The sequence below is a fragment of the Hippocampus zosterae genome, chromosome 16 (assembly GCF_025434085.1).
Source record: "Hippocampus zosterae strain Florida chromosome 16, ASM2543408v3, whole genome shotgun sequence".
NCBI lineage: Eukaryota > Metazoa > Chordata > Actinopteri > Syngnathiformes > Syngnathidae > Hippocampus > Hippocampus zosterae.
Window position 1 is genome coordinate 15,923,430 of NC_067466.1, and position 19,876 is coordinate 15,943,305.

Sequence of the window (19,876 nt, forward strand, 5' to 3'; positions counted from 1 at the left end):
TAATCCCAAATATTGACGCCATTTTGTTCTTGCAGCTCATGCGGCTCACGCACATTGCCGACTGGAGGTCGGCGTTGATGTGCGTCTCGCTGTATGTATTCGCATCTAAGGGTTTTAATCACCTCTTTAATATCGATTTCTTGATATTTATTGGATTTTTGTTTGCGGCTCGGATCATGAATGGATGGAAGGACTTCACTGTTGAAACATAATAGACATCTCAGAAATGTCCACTGGTTTGTTTTTCTCGTCTTTATCGATGCTTGCGTTAGGTCAGCGGAGATGATGTGAGGGTGTTGACAGTGGGTGACACCCACACACCCACACCCACACACACACAAACACACACACAGTGTGTGAGTGTCAGCCATGGTGTGCTGGTCCAGAATAACAATGAGCGAAATGGCAAACAGAAGCTGGCGCCATCCCAAAACAAACAAAAAAAAAAAACGCGACAGCATCCGAGTGGGACGTCTTACCGTCTGTTAAAGTCACTCTTGCGCGGAATACAAGAGAATGTCTTCCACCATTTTAGCCATTTACAGTTTTACAGCCTCTCCGGTCACAATATTTGAATACATGAATAATTTAGGAAGACAAAAGATGTTTTGGGGTGGTGGTGGTGGTGGTGGAGGAGAGGGATGGGGTGGAGGCTCTAATAATGCAAAAATGATGACAACATGTTTCTCGACATTTGTAACTCATTCCTTCCACAGTTAGCCAAAGCTAACCGAAATAATAAACATTTTGATGGCGCCACTTTGACCCCATTCAAAAACCGCAATTAGGTAAATTCCCCCCTTCTAACTGTTTTTCTTTTTTTAAAGAATTGCTCGTCTCTGAATCAGATGGTCGGAATGTCTAATGCAATTGTCCAATTTTCAAAAATTCCTTTCACGCGCCGCTAACACGTCTCTCAAGATGGACAACCAGCGTCGACCGCTAGGCCGGCAAGCGAGCGAGCGTGTGCGGTGAGGTGGCCTCCGAGGCGGCGAGCTGTCAGCGGACGAGCAGCTCCGTCGCTCACAGAGTCAGGGAAGCGTGCGTTGCCATCAACCTTTTCCACAAGTGGGGAGAGCAGCCAATATTGGGCTCAACGACACTGTTATTTAAAATCGTCGCACTGCTGATTTCTAAATCGTTAAAATAGTCCTCTCAAGACAGTGTTAAGAGTTGCTTGCAAGCTTTTTTTTCTGTATACTTGGCACGCTTACGTTCGAATTCGATATCATTCAATTGTGGACTGTTTACGAGGAATTGGAATGGAATTTACTGTATAGTCATTGGCAAGAATACGGAGCAACGAAACTCGCTGAACATTTATTTACTAGCCGTCCGAGAGGGTGAAAAAAAATAATGACCAGCAGAGGGAGACAAAACGCGGAGCCTGATGAGTCGTTGCCAAGCGCGTCAAGTTAAAAAGAAAGATGAAAAAAAATAAAACAGCCCCACATTATGTTCGTATAATGGGGGAATATAGTATGTTGGGGGGGGGGTTCATCCAACAACCATATGATTTTTTTTAATGTATTTATTCGGTTGTGTCCATCTTTCCAACAAACGACGATTTCTTAAGGTGTAACGATTCGGTATCATTTAAATCAAAACCGATTTTCAGATTCTAATTGCCTTTGTTGTACTCCTACTGTTGACACCTTTTTAAAAAAACAGATTCTGCCGCGCCTTTTCATGATGCTGGTTTGCTGAGATGCCTCACCCGTGACTCACACAAGAGGAAAAACCTGATTGACACGCCCACGTCACAGCCCTCTTGCATTTTAACTTGGAGCCAACACAAAATAATCATAATAATCATAAATTAAGCGTCTACCATTTCAATAAATTGTTCGACCATAGTATCAAAGCGACATTTCTGTTTGCCTTTAAAAAAAGTGACTCGGCCGAGTGGAAAGTTTGAGTTGAAAAAGCATAAGCAGGAAGTGACGTGTGCAATTCTTAGCGTGCGCCGCAGGTGAGGTCAAATACGTTCTGATCATGTCAGTGAGTATTTGAGTGTGAAATAAGGATCTAGAAGACATTTTTTGTTTCGTTCTCCACAAGAGGAACCACAAGGTGAGTTCAATTATTGCTGTATTTTTTTTTACTACTCCCCGAGGTTGTTTAAGCTTTAAAATTACTTGTGTATACTAGTGCTGCTTCATATTCTTTCCTTAATGACTTCCTGTAGAATATGTTTTGTGTCTTAAAGTAATATAACCTTTCAAAATAATAAGAAGAAGAAAAAGAAGAGAGCAAACAGGTTGGACCAGGCGAACGTGACACAAACATCATCTCCCCTGCCGGGCCCCGAGTATTTATGCTTTACATTAATCGTTTATTTGTATTTATTTAGAATTATTTATACATATATATAATATTTATATTTCACAATATATTCATTGATATCCATTTTTAAATATACTTTCTGTTTAATTTTTATTAAACATTTTAAATTTCATATTTACATTGTTCATATTTGAATTATATGATAATATATTCATATTTTGGGGAGTGGGTTGCCATGTATTTTTTATCTTTTTGTTTTTTGTTCTTTTTTTCCACAGATTTGTTGAAAAATTTTCAAAGTTCTAAAAGCAACATACTCTGAAGTAATTCATCCTAATATAAGCGGTGACATTTTGTTTTGCTCAGCATGGCCGAGCCGGCGGAGCTACTGCTGATCAAGGACCAGTACGAGCTGGCCTTCCGCTGCCTGAGCCGCGGCCTGACGCTGGAGGAGGGCGGCAATCGCTCCGAGGCGGCCGACTACTACCGCAAGGGACACCAGCACCTCATGCAGGGTGTGGGCGTGCCCACCGGGGGGCCGCGTCACCAGGGGCCCATGTGGGAGCGAGCCCGAGAGCTGCAGCGGAGAATGGAGGGCGCCCAATTCACTGTCAGCAGCCACCTCTCCTCCCTGGACGCCTCGCAAACGCCCCCTCCCGCCCAGAGGAGGCGGCTGCTCATGGACCTGACCCCCAGCCTTCACCCCGTGCAGCATCTGTACCCCTCCATCCCTCCTGTGCTCCCGTTGAGGAACTCGCCGCCCGTCATGTCCCAGACTCCGGCTCAGCCCCCGGTGTACTCGCCCCAACCCGCCGACGGCCACCGCAGCCTGGCCGGCGGGCCGGCGCCGGAAAGCCAGAGCGAGCTGCTTCTAATCTCCTCTGGCGTGCAGATGTTCTTCGTGGCCCCCGGCGGGCAAGTGAGCGCCCTGTCACATCCCGGATATCTTCGTATCGTCAGCTTTGCTACCCAGCCGCCTGACGGGAGGGGGCCCGTCTTCTTAGATGTGAGTAGACTTGCCTTTGGATTCTTTTCTGATCATTTTATGGATCATTTTACTGCATTGTACTCTGACGAGGCAAATATACGAACACAATTTGCATTATTTTGTCTTTTTTTTTAATTTTTATTAACTTTTGATTTGATAGCAGCGCGGACACCCGCAGCGGCTCCTCTTGTTTTATGTTGAGAGGGAAGAAATTTCATCTGTGCTGTATGTTACATGTTACACATAGAGTACATTTGACAATAAAGTTTTATCCGATCCAATTATCCAATCCAAAGCAAAGTAAAACTAATTGCTCCTTAGAAATAGTGCCGGCTGTCGTTCATGCTGCCCGTGTTCACGTTCCTCGTTATGATGGACGAGAGCAAACAAAGCTGATGAATGCGCATGTTGACACCGAGCGCATTGTTGAGCAGCAACACAATGGAGGCATTAACGGGCGAGTCAGCGCTTTTGTTGTCTTCACACAGCACATCGTTGTGTCCGGCGGCAAAAAAAAAAACAACAACCAAAACTCGCAGTCGCGTGAATGACAGAATGATCGACGACCTGTGACAAAACATGATTTTTTTTTTGGGTGGGGGACAAACATTTATTCATGAATGAATGTATTGTCAGAACAGCTTAGTTTACGTTTACTTTATTACGCAATATTGAGTGACTTTTTTTGTATGTAAAATGAAGCATTTTGGAAAAAATATAAACTACAAAAAAACTGACAAACCTCCTTTTAAAACTAATTATTCATTCATTTTCCAAAGCCGCTTGATCCTCATTAGGGTCGCGGGGGGTGCTGGAGCCTATCCCAGCTGTCTTCGGGCAGTAGGCGGGGGACACCCTGAATCGGTTGCCAGCAAATCGCAGGGCACACATAGACGAACAACCATCCACCCTCACACTCACACCTAGGGACAATTTAGAGCATTCAATCTGCCTGCCATGCATATTTTTGGAATGTGGGAGGAAACCGGAGCACCCGGAGAAAACCCACGCAGGCCCGGGGAGAACATGCAAACTCCACACAGGGAGGCCGGAGCTGGAATCGAACCCGGTACCTCTGCACTGTGAAGCCGACGTGCTAACCACTGGACTACCGGGCCGCCTTAAAACTAATTAAACTACCTGAATTAAAAATTTTAAAAAATCAAAATTGTGCAGGAACCCAAAACTTCCCAATGCCGCTTCAGTGTTGACTGCTGCCATGACGTGTGACCATTTTTTGCCATTTGTCACCATGGAAACGGTTGTGTGCGTTTCATACAGGTGTGCGGTTGGCTGCACTCCCTCACCCCAAACACGCCGGTGCTGCTGGCCCCATCCGGCATCTTCATGCTGCCCGATACGTTGGCACCGATGCCGGGCGCCTTTATCGGCGTGGTGCTGTCGTCGCAGCTGCCCGACGCCGATCGAGAGATGTTCCAAGACCTCATGACGCAGCTGACCGACTTCAGGGTGCAGGTTGGTGATGTCACGCGTCCTCTTGTTTGACAAAAAAAAATAAAAATCATTAAAACCCTCAAAGGTACGTACAAGCGTACATTGAATACCGAGCATTTTGCTGCCGATTCATTTTTTTTCCGACAGAGTCTAGACAGTGTGGGGCCCGGCGTCATCAGGCTGAATGAGATGGTCCCCCTGGGACCTCAGGTGGTGTTGCCCGAGAACGAGGCCAAAGCGCCGCTTCCGACTTGGAGCGAAAAGGTGGGCCAGGGAATCATTTCAGGTAAGTAAAGTCAACTTTGACGCATGTGCAGGGAAGGTGAAAGAATTTTCTCTCTCACTCAACTTATTTTATCGAACATTCATTCATTCATTCATTCATCTTCCGAGCCGCTTGATCCTCACTAGGGTCGCGGGGGGTGCTGGAGCCTATCCCAGCCGTCTTCGGGCAGTAGGCGGGGGACACCCTGAATCGGTTGCCAGCCAATCGCAGGGCACACAGAGAAGAACAACCAATCGCACTCACACTCACACCTTGGGACAATTTAGAGTGTTCAATCAGCCTGCCATGCATGTTTTTGGAATGTGGGAGGAAACCGGAGCACCCGGAGAAAACCCACGCAATGAACATGCAAACTCCACACAGGGAGGCCGGAGCTGGAATCGAACCCGGTACCTCTGCACTGTGAAGCCGACGTGCTAACCACTGGACTACCGGGCCGCCTTTTATCGAACACTTTTAATCAAAAACAACCGCAGCTGGGCCACAAGATCGAACATTAAGTACAGAAAGAGGAACGCGAGTGATGATCTCCGCTGACAACCTGAGTTCAGCTTTTATTCATTTTAGTGTTAGTTTTAGTTTGTGTTTTAATATATGTTGTTTTTGTCCATCGTACGATTAAAAAGGGGCGCAAACTATTGCGTCATAAAGAAAAGTACACTAGAATTGTCAAGCAATACTGAAAAAAAATTACACTTAATTTTTTTTTTTAATTATTATTATTTTGTTTTTCATGAACTATAATAACCTTACTCCCAGGTCATGACCTTTGAAAGGGAATGTCGCCAATCAAGAAGCTTGGAAATGACTCCGAAATGGTTGACTTGCTGTATCTTTTCAAGCGCAGCTTTTTTTAGACTTTTTTTTTTTTTTTTGTAGCTCTACTCATAATACCCACGGCTGCTAAATGTCATGTTTGCAAAGTGAAATACCCTTCAGGAGCTGAATTTTCAAAAAAGGTGGTATTCATTCGTGTCCATGTCTCTCGAGGGGCAACGCGGTTGAGCCACGAGGTGGTTCGAGGAGCCGAAGCAACCACCAGAGCCATTCAGAAGAGTGCTCTAAAGATCCGCGACCACCTTACGCCCGAGGAGACGCCCTCCCAAGTCAGCCCGCAGGTCTCCAAAAGCCTGCAGGTAGCAAAACAGGCCACAGGGGGCGCCTTGCGCGTCAGCCAGTACCTGGGTGAGCTGTCAGAAAGAAAGGATCAAAATATGGTCTTGTCCTTTTAAGCTCACCATATTTTTCATGTATCTTGACAGTGGATGGCGTGAGCACATTGGCCGAACATCTGGCGGAGAAGGTGGCCCCCCAAGTGAAAAAGCACGGCGCCAAGCTGATCCCCGAGTCCATGAAGAGCAAAGACGGGGAGCCGTCCAATCTCGAGGGGGCCAGATTTGTCGCCGTCAAAAGCTTGCAAGGTGACCTTTCTTTTCACTTTTTAAAATTCTGTCCTTTTATCCTCAAAGAACCCTAGGAAATACAATATGATACATATTTATTGATATTGCGCTTTCTCAACAGCTGTAGCTGCAATAAAGTCACAAAATAGTCACAAAATGATCCTAAAATGGCTGCTGAAAAACGAATTTCATGCTGCCCAGCAAAAGTGGCTTTGGGGGCATTTTCAAAATGTGGCCTCTATCTGGTGTCTTTTGTGGCGTAGGATTTTTTATTTTTTTTTTTGTGGGTCTACTCATGATAGACGAGCTACCTAATTTCAAGTAAAACTGACTTTGGGGACATTGTTTTGAAATTTGGTGCTAGCACAAAATCGCTCTGAAATAATGAAAAAAAAACCAACATAGCTGTCTGCCTGTGCTTTTCAGGTGTGTCTTCTTTTGATACTTTTTTTGTGGGTCTACTCATGATAGACGAGCTACCTAATTTCATGTAAAACTGACTTTGGGGACATTGTTTTCAAATTTGGTGCGAGGGCAAAATCGCTGTGAAATAATGAAAAAAAAACATAGCTGTCTACCTGTGCTTTTCAGGTGTGTCTTCTTTTGATACTTTTTTTGTGGGTGTAGTCATGGTAGACGTTTGTACCAAGCTTCATGTTGCTAACTGCAACTCGCCTTGTGAGATGAAATGTTTTTGTAGCAGTCGGACAACATATTCGGGACAAGTCTGTCGATAGACATGAACAAAATTGACCGCTTCAAACCAACATGGAAGATTTTTTGTGTGTTTTTGTTGATGGCTTCTTGAGACGTTTTTTGTGGGTCCAGTAATGTTCAATCCGTTGACCTATTTTCATACTGCTGACTCCAACTGGCTTCTTGGGCTGATTTTTTAAATTTGATTTCTTTTGGTTAGAGCAAGCAATATCTTCAGGAAAAGTGAGCCAAAATCAGAGAGATTTTTTAGCAGGATAAAACAAGATGGACTGCACTGTCCTGTAATGTGTTCTTCCCCTCCACACATCAGGCTTCACCACCGTGTGGACCAGCCTGGAAACGGGAGCCAAGCTCATCGGCAAGAGCGTGTCATCCGAAACCGTGAGCACGGTGACGTACAAGTGAGTCGGCCTGGCCGAACCGTTGCCTGGCTCGCTTCCTGTTTGGGGAACTTCCTGATCTCTTTCTGCCTTGCATCTTTTCAGATATAGGGGCTTAGGGAAGCTATTAAACACGGCCGCTGACGTCTAACTCTTCTTTTTCCACTTGTCTCTTGGCTTTTGGTAATGTATTTATGCTCGCAGAGTTGATTCACTGGAGGTTTTTCCTGTAAATTTTCCCTTCTGGCGTGTCTGGGTACTGCTAACTAATAAAGGAAGTGAGATGAAATAAGTAAGTACATTTTAACATTTTATTTATAACACCGCAGCGCTCAAAGAGGACTCCAAAATTGTTTCATTTAGTTCAACCGCATGTTGCATTTCGCAGCTTTTACATTTTGCTGACTGCACATTTGACTGTTTGTACGTTTAAACTCCTCGCGGCCAAGGTACGGCAACGATGCGGGCCAGGCCACCGACACGGCGCTGCGCTCGGTGACCAACGTGGGCGTGACGGCGTACAACGTGGACAACTTGGGCCTGAAGGCCATCCTGAAGACCACGGGCAAGGAGATGGCCAAAGGCATGGTGAAGAGCTCCAAGGGACAAGAGGTGGCGACCAAGCAGGACGGGACACCTGGGACGTCGCAGGGTGCGCAGGCTGCCTCCGATGATGACAAGGACAAGAAAGTGCAGAAAGAAGAGGTGGACGAGGGCACAAAAAAGACTTGATTTAGCCCAGAGGTGATGGTTCCTTTTGTCACATAATTTTTCGCACTCCTTATTTATTGCGCTGGGCATGTTTTGCATAATTCTGCATTCTTTGGGGAATTGAAGGAGTTTTTATTATACAATTAACAATGAGTATTGTTTTTCTGTTGTTGTTGTGCTCATTTTTATCACATTGTTTACGTGGTAAATTCAGTGTTGTAGAATTGTTCTCCTAAATACAATACAATACAATACAATACATGCTGATTTATATAGCGCTTTCACAACAGCGGGAGCTGTAACAATAGTTGTCTTAAATTGTGTATATTTCTGTTGGTCGTATCTGCTATAGTGATAATGGATTAAAGCATTCCTGTCGTTGAAATCAATGATGTGTATTTCATTTTTGAGCATGGTTGCCATCTTGGCAGTGCCCCGCAAATCACTAGTTGTTCGTTTCCCCGCCTCCGATCTGTCCTATGGATGGTACGTAATCAAGTGTCCTGTCACTGAATCTATTTTTTTCTTCATTTTTTTTAGCACTCTTTTTTCATTTCTTCATTTTCATTTTAAAAGAACAGATCAATCAATCGGTTTTTAATGTAGTCACGTTGGGGGCACAGTTTTTTTTTCTCTGACGTCACGTAAGGACAAAAACAAGAAAGATTCAAAGAAACTAGAGAGAGTAAACGCCATGCACTTCCGGTTTTGCTTGGGGAGCCGTGACGCATTTCCGCCAAACGCAAGTACCGACGACCCGCCCCAAACTTAACCTTTTGTTTTGGTAACATTTCCTGGCGTAAAGGGGAACTATGGCGTGCTTCAGACCAACACTCTGCTTGTGGAGTGTGTAACTATGTACTTTGACGAATTTTATATGTTAATGAGTTGAAGTCCATATACTTTACTTTGAATTCTTGGACGGAGGTTTCAAAATCTTCGTAGTCGTTCGTGAGCCGGTTTAAAGGTGACACAGGGTCTTAAAATAATTGCATTGTTACTTTCATCGTTTTCTACAATGTTTCTGATAACGCCGTTGCTGACAAGCGTTCACCTTACAAGGTGAGTTTTTTTTTTTGTGATTTCACGCGTGTTACGCTACCGGTTATAATTTAATAGCGGGAATTGTTTGGGAATGTACAATTTATCATACAAATTACACCCCAATTCAACTGAACGTGAATGTGCAAAGAAGGTGAATCCGTCTCTTTGGAGCACAGCTAGCGCAACGAATTAGCTAGCAAGGAGGGAACATCTCAGCCTGTTTGTCCTCTTCGGCCGCGTCAGTCGGAGGAGGAGGTGAAGAGCAAGGAATCATGTTGATATTCTATGTTTGCTCCTTTTCCTCCTGTTTCAACAAGTCAACTGCAACCGAGGGCTCGGTGGAGGTTGCGGTAGTCGGTGAGTTTGACGAGGGGGCGGGCGTCCGCCCCCCTGCCTGATTATCCGGCCTGTTCCTGTCAGCACTTTGGAGTCCTCAGCATCGTTACACGAGCTTATCGTCAGCCCGCAGACATGAGCGGTCGGCTGCCGGACCTCAGCCCCAAACAGGCTGAAGCACTGCGACAGGTAAGAGAGAATCACATAAGACGTTCATGTTTTTATTATTTTGAAGTCTATAAACAAACAGACTGAAGTGGCTAGAGAATACATTGCGTTATATTTTTTTTATCGTATTCATTACTTTTTTTTAATGTCGCAAATGAACAAGCTGGAGCACCACGAAATATAAACATTTAAATATTACAGTATTTGTACCTAAGGTATAGACAGTATTTGCTATTGGTTAATTGCATAATAAACGCATTTTTGAATATTTAAAAAAACATGAGTCAGTATTCGGTATATGTATTATTTTTCAGAAATATTGATATTTATTTTTAAATTAAAAAATATAATGGGCTTAACTAACTGCACCAGGCAAGCGATAAGACGAATAACTGCAAATAATATAGAAAATTATATGTATTATTTTACAGTTAATAATTCATAATATAATATAGTATGTTATCATATTTGACTGCAACTCTTTTTTTTTTCAAACAGGCACGCACACACACACACGCACACACACGCACACACACTTTTGCCGCACAAATCTATGTGAAAGATATGCAATAGTTTGTCTCTGTTAGACTTTATAGTAACTGTGCAGCTTTTCCTTGTACAGTATTGATCCGAATCTTGTGATGGTTCCATCTCAAAATGGCGCCCGAGTAGGCAGCCTTTGGCAAGTGCTCTTCAAGAGTCTTGCTTTTTTTGTTGTTTTTGTCTTTTTGTTTTGTCACTTGTTGTTTCATCGTGTGGACCTGATATGGACTGTTTTCAGCATTTTTTTTGGCCACGACATTCGTCAAAGGAGAAGTATCTGCGCTTGGTGGTTGCGCCTTCTTGGCAGCACGCCTGTACCAGCACAGATTTTGATTGGGAGGAATGTCGGCGCCATTGACTGTCGGTGCTGGACAGACCTGGGGCGCTTGTGTTTTTTGCGCCTGTAATGGGCAGCATTTTTCACTACCCCGTTTTGTTCAGTGGAGATGTCGGCGCTGTTGGAAAGTTGGCGTTGGTGCGGCTGGATGGGTGGCTGCTGAAGTTGAGGATGAGGAGAGAGGAGCGTCGGCGCAGAGCGCTAACGCGTATTTGTAACCGAGAGTCGCCGCTTGGAATTGAAATGGATTTGCGAGGGACAGGAGAAGTGAACAAATCTCTTTTTTCGTCAATGGATGCTACAGCTTCTTGTTGACTTTGAAACTTAGCTTGTAGCCGAGGTGTGCAACATTTTGAGCATGACGTCTCTGATTCGCTGGTTAAAGGACACTTTGATTCTCTCCTCTTTCATCTCAAACTGCTTCAAACAACAAAGCGTGTGACAGCAAAGTGGTTAGGACTGCACGACTGTCCGTGTTTTATGTTATGTGTTGTGTTTATTATTTTACGTTATGTTAACTGTTTTGGTAAGCGCTTTGTTACAGCTGCCGCTGTTGTGAAAGCGCTATACAAATCAGCATGTATTGTAAATGTCCCCATTGAGTCAGTGAACAGCGCGACCTTGGATGTTTTTCTACATTTTCAAAAGGATCATTCTGCTGCTTATCACTGGCACACTCAAGTGTGAAAAGTAATTAGTCACTCCGTCACAAGTTTGCCCTGCGGTTTCACATTGATGAATAAGAGCTAAAGAGATGGGACGTATTTTTCCGGCGTGGATGTTAAATGTACTTTATCCCTTGTGTGCACTTTTCACTCTGTTCTCAGTTCAGGGAGAGGATTCAAGACGTTCTTGCTCAACTTCCTGCCCAGCATGACCACTTTCTGCTTCGCTGGCTTAGAGGTGAGCGCTCAAAAGTATCGAGATTGGCGACATCAAGTGTGCTAAACATGTTCTAATCACAGATGATCAGAGCAAGAAAAATGTCTTCTCATTCTTTATTTGTTATCTTAATGAACAGGCGATGTTTTTTAGACAGGCGTTTGCTTCTGTTTATTTGCAGATTTGTGAAAATGAGGTACAAATGGGTACAAAAGAAAGGCAATCAACTACCTTTTTCTGAGCAAAAAACGCACGTCGGGAGAATAAAACATCACAGGCAGAGCCGAAGCAATAATGAGCAAAATATTTAAAAATATTAGAAAAGCATACTGTCATGCATTAGACAAAAATAAAAAAAATACACTAAATGTGTCACAATAGCAGCAGTTGAGTTTGGCTTTCAGATGGAGGCCTCCCTTTAGCGACTCGGCGCGCTACGGGCTAATCCGCAGCTAATCGCATTAAAAGGTGCACTCCGACAACAGAAGGGGCCGACACGCTCTCGCCCGCCTGGTGGGACTTGACAAGGAGATGCCAACAACAAATCTCACGATGATCGAGGTGGGGGGGGGGGGGGGGGGACACTTCCAAGTTGTGGATTGAAAACCACCCGGTCCACTAGCTTGATGCTAACACCCGACGCAGAACGTCACGGACAGGCTAACGCAACCAGCATCAGTGTTGTGTCTCTGCTCTCTACTGGTGAAGGCGCACGCACTAGAAAGAGTCATATGATGGCTGTGTTCAAATAAAAAAAAATATTTTTTTTTAACCATCATGGTAGCGTTTCGTACAATATTAGCCGCCGTGACATCGCGCCACAGGAGAGGCCTTTGTACGCTCTGTTCCACGTCAGATCCGATTCGTTCAGAAGGAATTACACAAGTGTGTAGAATGTTTCGAAATGTTCTGTGAAAATTGCTGAAAGTGGGTAGTGTTCATTTCTCACTTTTGGCACGGACACTTGGGCTTCTTGTTTTCTCATGTCACTTTATTTGTAAAATGTCCCAACACATTCCAAACAAGGATGAAATAACCATGCCATAGTAGTTATGAAAGTCCTATTTGAACCCCCATCACTGTCATAAAATATGCAATTGTTCTTCCTGTGTAAAGAGGTTTTCCTTTTCTTTTGTCTACTAGCCAGAAACTTCAACGTGCAGAAGTCGGAGGCCATGTTGCGAAAGGTAACGCGAATCCTCTGCTCCACGTCACCGTTTTATTTCCCTGTGCGCAAGTGCGATGTTATCGCAAGGAAAACTTTGATAAGTGATGAGCGATTAAAGTCCACGCGTTCGAGTTGGCAGCTGGGCTACTCGTTAGCTTCGTGCTAACAACCGCGGCAAACTGTCAGTCTGCTCGAATCCCGTGTGTGTGTACCGATAATGTAACAACTCCACTTTCTTTTGAGGGGGCAAATCTCGTACATAGCTTTAACTAACGCTGACAGCCCCCGCCCACAAAGTATTTTATATATAATGAACAACTGTTGTCACGGTAATTAATTGTTGTGTGCGTGTTGTTCTCCTAGCACATCGAGTTCAGGAAACAAATGAAGGTGGACACCATCATCACTGACTGGCGGCCGCCCGAGGTGACAAAAATAACAAGTAGAACGATCACAACCAAAACGACAATTTTAACAGCAAAAAACAAAAATGTTACAACTTCAGAAACATCAAAACCAACCAAAAAAAAAAAAAAGACCAAATTAACAACTGCTGTACCATTGAAAATAACAAATAGAACAAAAACCCAACAAGAAAAAGTGATAGGAGCAACCAAATAAAGGCAAAAAAAACCTACTGTACCAACAAGAAATGACATCCAACCAAAAAAGACAAAAATTACCACTGTAACAAAAAAAAAAATCAACATCTGTAGCAACAAAAAAATGACAAGAACAGAAGCAAACCAAAATGCTCGTGGCAATGAAAAAAAGACACAAACCCAAAAAGACCAAACTGACAACCGATTTTCACAACAAAAATTACACGAACAGAAATTGACAAGAACTGAAACCAATAGCAACCAAACACACACACAAAAAAAGCTGTATTTTTGTTGGTTTTAGCTGAAAGCTGTGAAGCCAACAAAAATAACTATAAAAGCGACTTTGGACTTTTGCCGGACAGGGATCGCCACAGTGAGTCAAGACCAAACTGACAACCAAAACGACAAGAACAACTCCGCCAAAAAAAACAAACAACCCCTCAGGCGAGTTGTGTGTATGGCCTGTAGGTGATTGAGAAGTACCTGTCGGGCGGCATGTGCGGCTACGACCGCGACGGCAGCCCCGTGTGGTACGACGTGGTCGGTCCCGTGGACCCCAAAGGTCTCTTCCTGTCCGCCTCCAAGCAGGACTTCATCCGCTCCAAGATCCGAGACTGCGAGATGCTGCAGCAGGAGTGCGCCGCCCAGTCGCAGAAGGCGAGTGCCGCACGGCCGCCGCGCATTCTGGGAAGGGAGGACGCTAATGCTAATGGCTAACGGCACGTGTGCCGTGTTCCAGCTGGGCAAGAACGTGGAGTCCATCACCATGATCTACGACGTGGAGGGCCTGGGACTCAAACACATCTGGAAGCCCGCCATTGAGACTTACGGCGAGGTCATGCTCTCACACATCCTCGCTCTCTCACACTCTTGCACACAGCCACTCGTAGACACTCTTGGTGAGGGTGACATTTGTGTGCAAGTGGTCCTCAAAGCCCTTCGGTGCGTCTTGTGGTGTCTGCAGATCCTGCAGATGTTTGAGGACAACTACCCAGAAGGTCTGAAGAAGCTTTTTGTCATCAAAGGTAAATCAGGACGAGGAGTCGTCGCCGCGTCGGCTTCCATTTCCTCACCCCTCAACGTATGACCCTCGTCTAGCTCCTAAACTCTTCCCGGTGGCCTACAACCTCATCAAGCACTTTCTGAGCGAGATCACGCGGCAGAAGATCTTCATCCTCGGCGGTGAGACGGATGCACGCTTTGAGCGCACGCCTTTCCCTGAGATGGCTTCTGACCGGAGAAGCGTGTGCTCGATTCCGCAGCTGACTGGCAGGAAGTGCTACTCAGGCACATCGACCCTGAGCAGCTGCCCGTCATTTACGGCGGGAAACTGACGGACCCCGACGGAGACCCTCGCTGTCGGACCAGGGTGAGTTTGGATCCTCTTGTAGACTTGAGCTTCATCATTAGATGATGGCAGCCAGCTTGCTTCACGTAGAACCGGCGTGGCAACATGCAGCCAGGCAAATGTTGTTTTGGAATCGCCTGCTGACTGAAAATGATTATTTTTTTGATTTGGCCTGGTATCAAACCTAACCTAACATTTAATTTGCATTATAAAAGTGAGATCGCTTAATGCTAAGACAAAATGGCAGACGGGGCAGACAATTCCTAGGCATATATTCTTTATCCTCTGCGGAAAATGACATACGGCGGACATCCGCACACTTGGGGTTATTTCAATATTTTGTTATTTTTTTTGGAGGGTGGGGGTGTCTTCGAGAGACAAGTTATTGGTGGAAATAGTTTTTAGGAATCATTTTTTTTTTCTTGTGTTTCTGGAATGGATTAATGGCATCATGAAAAGAGCTAAAACTGTTGGGAAATGCATCACTTGACTTTTAACAGAAACCAAACAGAGTTGGCTGCAAACAATGCCACAAACTCTTTTTTTTTCTAATGTGAGAACAGAATGGATCTTCCCGTTTCTAGAGACACAAGAGGAAATTGCAGAAGGGAAGCACCTCCCCAAAAAAAAAAACAAGCAATTTGCAGCAGCTGGTTTAGACGCGACAATGCCATAGCAGCTTGCTCAAGTTAGCGTTTTGGAGGCGCCTGCCGCTAGTAGCTTGCTTGCGGCGGAGGGCGTCGTCATCGCCACTCACGTTAATGCTCTTTTACTGTCTCTGTAGATAATTAATTGGGCCCAGGACAAGTGAGGCGCAGAGGGAAGTCACACTTTTTCGCCTTTTCTTTTGTAATCTAGCTAGATGCGTCGTTACTGTGTGGCGTCAACACCCATTCGTAGTCAAGTTTTGAGAATAAAAGCTCTTTTGAAAGACACTTCACATGACCGGTCGTCTTTTTCACGACAGCAAAATTGTCTGGAGCCAATCTTATTTCCGTTTCCACATAACGGTATTCTACAAATTTTTTTAAGCGCTTTTAGAAACAACTGCATCTTAAACAAAATGATGCACGTACTCTTAGAACTTAAAATACACTAATCAAATAATAAATAATACACTCTTTGTTTTGAATAAAAAAAACAAGCAAAAGAGCTCCTTCCCTCATTTTAATGTAGTCCATTGGCACCCAGACGCCACTAGATGGCAGCAAAGCAAAACTTGTATGAATTGGCAACAGTTTTGTGTCTTTACACACACAAACAAATGTACACTCCCTGTTGAAAGCGAAGTGAAAAGCGTGCTTACATTTGCACATAATCATCTCCGCTGTGTTCTGCTGACCCCACTTGGTTAAAAACTCTGTCATGCCACCTCACAATTTTGTGCAAACTAAGCCACCAAACATGCAAACAAATGGCGCTTTCGTCATGTGAGTAAATCTTTCTTTTTCTCCTTGTTGAACATCGTAGTTTTTTGGGGTCTCCCCCCCCTCTCCCCCCAATGTTAATAGTTTTTTTTTTCTTCCCTCCCGCAGATTAATCACGTGGGTCCGGTTCCTACTTCCTACTATGTGCGCGATCACGTATCGGTGGAATACGATCGGTGTTTGACCGTCAGTCGAGGGTCCACGAGACAACTGGATTACGAGATCCTCTTTCCGGGATGCGTCCTCAGGTCAGATGTTCAAACCACATCAGTCACAGTTGTATCCGGAGATGAATTTTTAAAATTGCCTCCATTTGGTTTGTGCGTGTGTCTTTCCATAACCTAAGATGGCAGTTTTCCAGTGAGAGTGCCGACATCGGCTTCGGCGTCTTCATCAAAGCCAAAATGGGCGAGTGGAAAAAGGCGACCGAGATGGAGGCGGTGGTGCCGAGTCAGCGCTACAACGCTCACCTGGTGCCTGAAGATGGTTCACTAACATGCGAGCGCCCCGGCGTGTGTAAGTCCTCCCTCCCTCACACACACTCGCACACGTCTACTTTAACACAGTCTCATTTCTTTATTTTCAAACGTACGCTCTTCGTCTTTCAGACGTGCTGCGATTCGACAACACGTACAGCATCTTCCAGGCCAAGAGAATCAGCTTCACCGTCGAGGTTTTGCTGCCAGACCACCTGAAGACCCAACAGGCCACTGCAGTGTCCAATCAGAATAAAGACGCAATGGAACGCAATCAATCATAGCCAGAAGCACTTGGGGAAAAAAAATATTACTTGAAGCACACCAAAGACCTGAATGTGTTTGTGTTCCCACTATAAGAACTGTTCATTATTACCCCCTCCAAGGATGTTCTCTTTACTACAATGACAGTATTAAAATAAAATAAGAACATTAATAATATGTAAATTGTATTATTATTATTATGTATAATAAATTATCAAAATAATAGTCACGTTTTATCCACTTGACTCATTGACACGTTAGCTCCCAAGTCCCCCGAAACGACTTTATCGCCCCCTGGTGGCCAAACCAGCGCTACACATTCACCGGAAGCGGGTGTTTCTTTGGAAACCAGGTGATACAAACTTTCTTTCCTCGGTTTGGCGACATTTAAAATGAGCAAGGATTATTGTAAATATGACATGGCGCGGCTGCGCACTGAACTTGAACAGGAACGAGAAATCAAGTGAGTGTTCACAATTTTGATTTCCACTTGTGTTTGCAACATTTTTTGGGTGTTGTTTTTTTTAGAGACATGTTGGAAGAGTCGGTACGGGACCTCCGGTGCACAATGAGGGAACTTCAGGACAGGCTTCATAGTGTCGACGGGGAAGGTGATAAGGGGAAAAGTTTCGAGTGGTTAACTGTGTTCATTTTGTGATGATTATTTTTTGTATGCTTTTGTTTTTGGGGAACTTTGGGCCAGACAACGAGTGGAAGACCAGATACGAAACTCAGACTGAGCTCAACGAACAGCTACAAAGGCAACTCACTGTCATTCACGATAGACTGGAAGACCTGCGTGGGAACCCAGTGGGTGAGATCCCACCTGGTCTACTAAAGAGACTAGCTATGAATAGATCCTTCGTTGGGCTCCGAGTCATACAGTAACGTTGTCGCCATATTGAATGTGGCTATATGGGGCGATGTGTGCCTATTCACTGCTGCTTGGAGCTAGTTTTACATCCATTCAATGCCGGATTTATTGGAATTAATATGTATCAATGACCTTTGATTGAATTTGGTCATTAAAACATGATGTTGGGACAACACTTTGGCTTTATGGCTTCTCCAATTACATCCTATTTGTTCATAATACAGTACAGGTAGTTTCCGAGGGAAATTGGTGGCAGCAAGGCACTTAAAGTGGAGAGGACGATAGAGCAACAAAATATATCAAGTATGTACATGATCATGACTCTATATTACATAAACAACTGGCTTCATCTGTTAAATTATTCACCACAAAACCCATTAAGCCTCAATGGTATTAGCTACCTATTAAAAATACCAATCCGTTTAATAAAGTCATTTCAAAACTTTTATTCGAAAGCCCTCTTATGTACATTTTTAAGTCTCTGTGCTTGAGTATCTTTTGAAGACTTCTTATGTTTACTCAGTTGATTATTGAACCTTTCTACTCCTTACTATGTCAAAATATGTACTTTTTAAAAATGAGAATTTGTGTCTCCCCCCCCCCCCCCCCCCCCAGATCGACTGGCTTCTATCCGATCCTACGATGACATGCCTTCTGTGAGTTTGGACTTTCATCGATCCCCCCAGCAGAGGGCGCCACCCACACACACCCACAATCAATAACAGACAGAATTGAGGAAGTTCTTTGACTTTGGCCGCCATTTGCCTTCTTAGGAGTCGCTGAGGCATCACCTCAAGCTGCTCACCGACGAAAAGTCGGGTCTCAAGAGTCAACTGGCCGACTGTCGCGTCAGCATTGAACAGGAGTCAAAGGTCAGTCAGACTTGACCTACTGCATCCCATGTGTCTGCTCTATACAAAGTCTCCTCTTGTTTGGGGCATGGGGGCGGGGCAATCAGGCGTTCCATAAAACCAACAATGAGAGGCGAGCATACCTCTCAGAAATTGCCATGGTAAGAGTCCTTCTCCATGTATGTCCATCATTACAACCAACCTGCTACTCTTCCCTGACAACGATGGCTTATTCGGCTGTCGATTCAAAAATGTTCTTCTGCAGTTATCCTCCACGGTGGACGCCCAAAGGAGGCAGTACTCCATGCAGCCACGGAGGGCCACAGAAAGCAAACTGAGGTATAGCATAAACTTTGGGCTCAGCGCTAAACAAATTTACCGTATTCAATTTTTATGTATTTATTTATTTATTGCCCCCCCCCCAAAAATAAAATACCTGTTTCCTTATGTTGTGTGTGCCCAGAGCAAAGCAGCCAAGCAGGAAGTCTGAGGCTGACACTAAAAAGGGAAAAGCTGGAGAGCGTGACGCCGGAGGATGTGTGAGAGGAGGAGGAGGTGGAAAAGGAGAGGTGAAGAAATCCCACATTGGAAGCAGGTTGCCCACCCTCAAGCATCACGTGAAACAGTGACTAACGCAGCATCTTCCTGAGGAACTATCACACTTGAACCAAAAAAAAAAATCTTTCTACCACATGCATATTACTTGAGTGAGGCCGCTTCCAACGCACAAGTCATCACCCACGTATGCACACACAGGTCCACAGAAACCCGGTGTAAGATACGGCCTGCTGAGCATTGGTCTTTTGTTGCTCGATCATGTCATTCAGATGTTAAAAAACGATGATTTTTTCCAAGGTAAGAGGCAGGAATATTTGTTTAATGTGCCAGTGAATAGTTTCAGATCGTCTTTCTACCTGTGTTACTGCAGCGTTTGTGTTTAAATGTATGTAGTTTAAAGGATTATAACACCGCCATGTAGTTGCTATTTGTTAGTCTGTCAATTGTGTTTTGCGTTGTCAGTTTTAAAATTTATTCTGATTATTTTGGACGAAATGATTTGCGTGGTTTACTGCGACGCAAAAGCAGGCAGTACTCCTCCATGCAGCCACAGAGGGCCACAGAGAGCAAAATGAGGTCAGAAAGTTGGGTCAAATTGACCCGATAAGTGAATCGCCCTAGTTTTGACCTAAATTGGGTTAATATTGACCTCATTTTTTTTCATAGAATGTTTGATCTATGTTTAGTTTACCTCCAACTGGGAGTGGAAATAAACGGCATTAAGTGTTTTTTTTAATGGTCACCATCTGGGAAATCGTGTGTGTGCGTG

At 44.4% G+C, this 19,876-nt stretch overlaps 3 protein-coding genes across 5 annotated transcripts; all 3 read left to right on the top strand.

Annotated features, from left to right (window-relative positions):
* The first annotated feature begins 1,825 nt into the window (after positions 1 to 1,825).
* On the top strand, positions 1,826 to 8,615 carry sparta (spartin a). Of its 3 annotated transcripts, none has more exons than XM_052048062.1 (8): positions 1,826 to 2,073; positions 2,653 to 3,292; positions 4,556 to 4,750; positions 4,877 to 5,015; positions 6,006 to 6,200; positions 6,278 to 6,436; positions 7,446 to 7,536; positions 7,621 to 7,807. In XM_052048062.1, exons 2-8 carry the CDS (start codon positions 2,654 to 2,656, stop codon positions 7,664 to 7,666), a joined length of 1,464 nt encoding a protein of 487 aa, XP_051904022.1. In that variant the 5' UTR covers positions 1,826 to 2,073; position 2,653; the 3' UTR covers positions 7,667 to 7,807. The 3 variants fall into 3 exon arrangements, with proteins under 3 accessions (XP_051904022.1, XP_051904020.1, XP_051904021.1); XM_052048060.1 differs by lacking the exon at positions 7,621 to 7,807 and adding an exon at positions 7,965 to 8,615 and having other exon boundaries at positions 1,861 to 2,073; XM_052048061.1 differs by lacking the exons at positions 1,826 to 2,073; positions 7,621 to 7,807 and adding exons at positions 2,215 to 2,311; positions 7,965 to 8,615.
* Positions 8,616 to 9,050: 435 nt separating this feature from the next.
* Positions 9,051 to 16,999, top strand: LOC127589006 (SEC14-like protein 2). The gene is made up of 13 exons (XM_052048063.1): positions 9,051 to 9,288; positions 9,588 to 9,795; positions 11,482 to 11,557; positions 12,680 to 12,723; positions 13,068 to 13,130; positions 13,778 to 13,966; positions 14,049 to 14,144; positions 14,274 to 14,334; positions 14,408 to 14,491; positions 14,572 to 14,678; positions 16,193 to 16,332; positions 16,431 to 16,600; positions 16,693 to 16,999. The coding sequence occupies exons 2-13, from the start codon at positions 9,742 to 9,744 to the stop codon at positions 16,842 to 16,844; spliced, it is 1,236 nt and encodes a 411-aa protein (XP_051904023.1). The 5' UTR covers positions 9,051 to 9,288; positions 9,588 to 9,741; the 3' UTR covers positions 16,845 to 16,999.
* Positions 17,000 to 17,151: 152 nt separating this feature from the next.
* ccdc169 (coiled-coil domain containing 169) lies at positions 17,152 to 19,834 on the top strand. The gene is made up of 8 exons (XM_052048064.1): positions 17,152 to 17,287; positions 17,353 to 17,435; positions 17,528 to 17,638; positions 18,314 to 18,354; positions 18,472 to 18,570; positions 18,657 to 18,710; positions 18,815 to 18,888; positions 19,013 to 19,834. The coding sequence occupies exons 1-8, from the start codon at positions 17,217 to 17,219 to the stop codon at positions 19,176 to 19,178; spliced, it is 699 nt and encodes a 232-aa protein (XP_051904024.1). The 5' UTR covers positions 17,152 to 17,216; the 3' UTR covers positions 19,179 to 19,834.
* Positions 19,835 to 19,876: the final 42 nt, after the last annotated feature.